The sequence below is a fragment of the Humulus lupulus genome, chromosome 5, assembly GCF_963169125.1.
Source record: "Humulus lupulus chromosome 5, drHumLupu1.1, whole genome shotgun sequence".
NCBI lineage: Eukaryota > Viridiplantae > Streptophyta > Magnoliopsida > Rosales > Cannabaceae > Humulus > Humulus lupulus.
This window is the reverse complement of record NC_084797.1, coordinates 239,240,562-239,246,306: the sequence shown is the minus strand read 5'-3', so window position 1 is coordinate 239,246,306 and position 5,745 is coordinate 239,240,562. Positions and strand designations below refer to the sequence as shown.

Genomic DNA, 5,745 nt, shown 5'->3' with positions numbered 1-5,745 from the left:
GCACTTACTGCTGTCTTAGGAGATGAAGCTCCTCTCCCTGTTTTATCACTATAGCCTGCAGATCATTAAACATCTGCTGCCAGTTTGCAGGTGCTGGCTGTGGAACCTGAGATTGGTCATTCACTTGACCCTGACTGTTGTCATTATTCTGACCCTGACCACTCTGGCCAGCTGAGGTGCCTGTCTGTTCTGGGTTCATTCTGTCACTGATACCTTACTGAAACAATAATCAATACGGCCAGTCAGGTAGTAATAACTAAACCTCTTGCCGCCTTACGGTCCAAGAACAACAGACAATTATCACATTCCACAGTCATTTAATATTCACAATCAGATACATGTTTATGGCATTCAGCACTCAGCATGTATCACATAATAACTTATAAACAACCATACTAATAAGCAGGTGCCAGCAATCTCAGTAGTAATCAGTACACATTTGCTGAAGATATAGTATTTCAAGGCACAGGCTCAGCATAATATCTCATGAACACAGGTAAAGCATATATATCACATTTAAACCATTATACATATACCACATAGATAGTTACCAAACCGTGAGTCGAGCTTGTCTTCGGTGATATGTGTACATACCTAGCCAGTCTACAGGAACCCTGACCTTGGCATTGCTCTGATACCAAGTTGTAACACCCTGGTTACCCCAGAACAGTTACGGTGAACAGTGAACCGGAAATTTGACTCGCTACCCGAGTCCTTTGGTTAAAAATGTGATCTAGGTACCGTTAACAAGTTAAGGTGAAAAACCAATAAAAAAGAAAGGGTACACTTCATTAAGTAGATAAACTGCTCATGAGCCTTTTAAAATGTTTACAAGTAGTTCGTAATACAAAAGAGTCGCTACAGTTTCAAATTTACAATCCCCGCTGGCCTAAGCGGCAAAAATAGGGTAAACCCCTAGTCCCTCCGAGAACTCCTTGACCTTGGCGGTCAAGCGGCCCTGTATGTACATCACATCGCCCAAGCTCTCCACTCAAGGCTGGCCAAGCTTTTCCTTTCCTTTACCTGCACCACATAGCACCCATGAGCCAAGGCCCAACAAGAAAACATACTAAAACATGATATAATATCAACAACGATTATAATAACCATTCAGGACTATCAGACCAACAAATAGGTGACAATAGCCAAAAGTCATAATAATGAGCATCGCTCCCTCTAGCCATGTGACAATGGGGTAACCAGGGCGTTACAACTTTTGTGTATAGTCTAGTGATGTTTAATCAAGTGAAATCCTTTTACCTTATGTCTGTTTTTGAAAAGGAAAAAAATATTTAGTTTATATCTTATATCAGGTTGTAATGTAAACATGTATTACGGACAACATCCTCGTGTGAAACTCTTTAAATCGGCTCAAATTATAAAAGTAAAGTAATTTTGTGTTGTTTATGATTTCGATTACATGCTTCAATTAACACCTTATACAATTTTGTTTTCTTATTTAATAACAAAATGAAATCATATTAATATTATTAACATTAACATATCCTTAATTGAATCAACCCTAAATTTCACCCTAACAAACATGGTTATGAAACGAGACAAAAAATAGTTGTTTTCATAAAATATAATAGTGAAAATGAATTTGAATTAAATTTATATTGAACTTTATCAACTTATGCATCTGGAGTTTAGGGAGGATGACATACGACATACACCTTCCTACATAGAATGCATGAGCAAATATTGGGTTCCCACCGTGCCATGGGATTAAACTTTAGAGGATGCAAGACAAACTTAATACCAAATACATATATGAACTTTTAATATCAGCCAAGAATCAACTTTTAATTGTACAAATATATTGTTATTTCTATGGGGGCATAAATTAACTTAGTATGCTCGATCTTTCCTATATTACTTATGAATGAGGCATGCCACTAAAACAAAAATTGGGCCAACAAAAATTAATTGCTATGTGCTAGTAGAGGTTCTGCTACTCCAACTTATTTAAAGCTCCCAATTTGTAAAGAACAAGTTGCACAAAACCTACTTCTTCCATAAGTATTAACAAAGCAATAAGAAAACAAAATCCTCTCCATTGGGGTAAGATTGAGCTGCATATGGTCATGTTGATGGCCCAACAACCATCCATTGAAACTGAATCAATTGGGCTGATTTCTGAAGGAAGCTAAGCGACCACTCCAAATACAAAAGCTAATTTCAAAATAACTACCCATATCTACTGCATTCAACCTTGGTCAGTACTTTACACTTTCATCTCACCTCATTTCCCAATTTCAAAATCTTATATTTCATTTCATTTTATATCCCATTTGTGAAATCTCAATTTTCCTTGTATTTTTCCAACTCCAAATTTGATTTAGTGTCATCAAAAAATGATGAAAGAAAAACTTTTCAGAAAAGGACTTGATTAATCACTGTACTATTAATTTCAAAGTGGGCCTTACTTTGGTAGCCCATATATATCCCAAAGTTGTTCACAATAAAAGCAAAATAAGTAGCCTTCCTGGTCTGTGCTAAGAAAAAAAAGGCATTTTCTAAACAAATTTCGTGTGGTAGATCATACTCATCAATTGAATCCCAAAACTTTTTTTTCTTAGACTGCAATACGTTGTTCCCCTCCTTATGAGATAATTTTAATCGATTTATACGTCCTAATAATTTTTTTCTTTGCCTGACAGTATTAATGCATCAATAATTTATGCAAGTTAGAGTAAGTACAAACATTCCAATCTCAACAAGATTAAATAATGTCCAACGACGAAAAAAAAATTCAGGACATTAAACCACTTCAATTAATTGACAGTATAAAAATAGGGAATTGCGCTTATGACCCACAGAAGGACAAGATCCCAACACACCTACTGTGATATGTCTCACTTGCAAAGTGTCACACAGAGCCATATTCGCTGTCATTTCCAACTGCGAGATACTCAAGATTTAGAAATGCTAACGGAAGACATGCAATTTTTGTCTTTGACGAAGGACAATGTGGTGTATATGATATTGTTACAAATTCAGTAAGTTGCTAAACTCACCTCTTAATATTAATTTCCTCGTCAACTAAGCCGCTAATGTGGTTTGCAATTTAAACCTATGTACTTTACCGTACATATCAAATGAACTTACAAAAATATAGTATGAATGATTCATCAATTAATCATCTTTTTATATTGTATGAGATTAATTTTTTTTTCTCCATTTATGATAGAAATATTTCAATCACACTTTTTTTAACGAAGTAGAGACTCCTAATCGAGCAACCATATAAATATTATAACTTAAATATGGTACATTTAGTGGATTATTATTATTATACTCTAATTGTGTTACACATCAGGGGATTATAAAATAATTTATGCAAAGGGGAAGTCTTACATACCAAATACCATATAATGACCAAAATTCATTCTAAATTAACTATACAACCTAAAGCTACATAATCAATGGTAATTCATTCTTCTAACCATTAAACAAGTCAAACAAAACTGAAATATTCACTACGACAATTCATTTGATACTCGCAAAAAAACAAACAATAATTACTTTCGGTTTTTTTTACTTTCAGCTATTATGTTATTATTAACCACTCTATTGAATATTACTTACCAACATTAAAATATTACTTATATGCAAATGAGTTACTGAGAAATTCATTACTTTTACATACAACATTATTCCTCACCACTCCTTTAAAAATTATTAAGTGACTCTTAAACATTACTTTCCCAATATCGTAAATATGTTTGAACACAATACTAATTTTACTTTATTGCCCTTCACTGTAGACTTTTTTTACCTACAAATTACTGTTTTGTCCATATTTTTCAGACCATGATAACATATTTTTTTACAACCGGTTGACATCATCGGCTCATCAAATAAAAAAAATTAATAATAAAAACACCAAATAATTTAATAACTTGACACTTAGTAATTTTTTTGGGTCCCACTTGTTAAATTAAGTCCCGTAAGGGACTATAGTTTCGGAGAAAGAAAACCTTTATAATATAGTATAATATTCAATGTTTTTTATTCCCAGACTTCTCAGAGAACATTTAATTTAGTCATCCACGAGTGAAAATGATGCATCGTCAGCAATGTAAAAGTAATAATATTCAATTCCTTTAAAAAAGAAAAAGAAAAATTATGCAATTACTAGCGATATATATATATATATATATATATTTAACATGTGCTGGTATTACACTAACATGGGATATTCCATATTTAAATGACAAATATAATAAATAATGAATGACCGGCAAAACGAATCAGAAGAAAAAGATTGAAGATCAATTACACATAACAAGAATAGAGAATCGATTCCATGGCTAATTATTAGGGTTGATTATCACACCCATTTTAACACACACACACATATATATATATATATGTATATCATAATGAATCAAAATGAAACAAAAAAAAACTGTAACTTTTTATCACTTGCATTCTAAAGACCGGAGCTTGTTATGATCATTGACATCAATAATAAGAGTGCAATTCATATTGGTCGACTTCTTCTTCTTCATGATCCACATCAGCTCTACTTTCCCGGTCATCTTCGCCGTGGCGCCGAGAGTCAACGTCAGGTCGGGGGTCCAGTACTGTTTCCCGGCGGGATTGGCATTGTTTGGCAACTGGGATGAACTCAAACTCACAATCACATTAATCTTTTTGGTTGACTTAAGTCCAACCTTGCCTTTGGGAACGATGACCTGTCCTACGGTGGCGCCGCCGTAGGTGAAGGTGGCGGTGGTGTTGTCGAACTTGTAGGGCCCAAAGTTGGAGTTCTTGACTCGAAGTTGAGCTACAAAGGATATGTCGAATGAAGGAGAGGAAGAATTGCCTACGCTGGCACTTTGAATATCAATATTATTGCTTAGCCTTAGCTTAGGAGTCTTGGCTTTCATTATAACGAGTCCAAAAACCGTAATAACGATTATCTGAAACACTACGAAGATGGCGATATAGATGGCTAATTTGATCCTCTTCTTGCGTTTCAGCTCCTTGGATGATTGCATAGCCGATTCTGCGTCTCTACTCTTCTCACCCATTTTTTCTGATTGTTTTTTTCTGGGAAAGTTTATTAAGAGAAACTTTTCAACTACAAGATCAGCCTCTTGCTTACTAATTTCTATCTAGTACGAGTTGATATTAATTATAATGAGCTGATTGTGAAAATTGAAGAAGGGAAAAGGGTCTTATTTATATTAGTGTGTTTGATCGATCACGATGAGTTGAAATGGATTGAGATTCCCCGAAAGTGATTGCATGTGGATATATATTGAGTACAGTACACACAACACAAAGTGATGACCTATTATGTTACTGGATTTCTAGATGGTCAGTGACAGATAAGTTTGCAGCGCATTACTTTTATGACTTTTCCCGAAGATATTTATATAAATTAAATCGTTAGAATATGATCTTGCTTGTATATTTGCAATTATTATTATGCCATCCATTAATTCATTAATTGAGTGATGTTATTTCTTATTTCTTACCTTCACGTCTCCTTAGCAATTAATTCTCTAGATTAATTAGGTTAATATACTCGGTAGATAAGACTTTTTCAATACATGGTGTAAATTTTATACTAAATTCAGCACAAAAAAATGATTCAGTGTAATATTTTGCTCAATATTTGTCAATATACCACACAAGATGCAAATTAATTTGAAAAATTCAACAATTCATTAAATATTTATTGATAATATACAAAAATTAATATTTTTTTTATTTTATATTATAAAATAA

At 33.6% G+C, this 5,745-nt stretch overlaps 1 protein-coding gene across 1 annotated transcript; it reads right to left on the bottom strand.

Moving 5' to 3' along the window:
• Positions 1-4,427: 4,427 nt before the first annotated feature.
• Positions 4,428-5,042, bottom strand: LOC133780150 (late embryogenesis abundant protein At1g64065-like). Its single transcript, XM_062220023.1, has one exon. The coding sequence runs from the start codon at positions 5,040-5,042 to the stop codon at positions 4,428-4,430; it is 615 nt and encodes a 204-aa protein (XP_062076007.1).
• Positions 5,043-5,745: the final 703 nt, after the last annotated feature.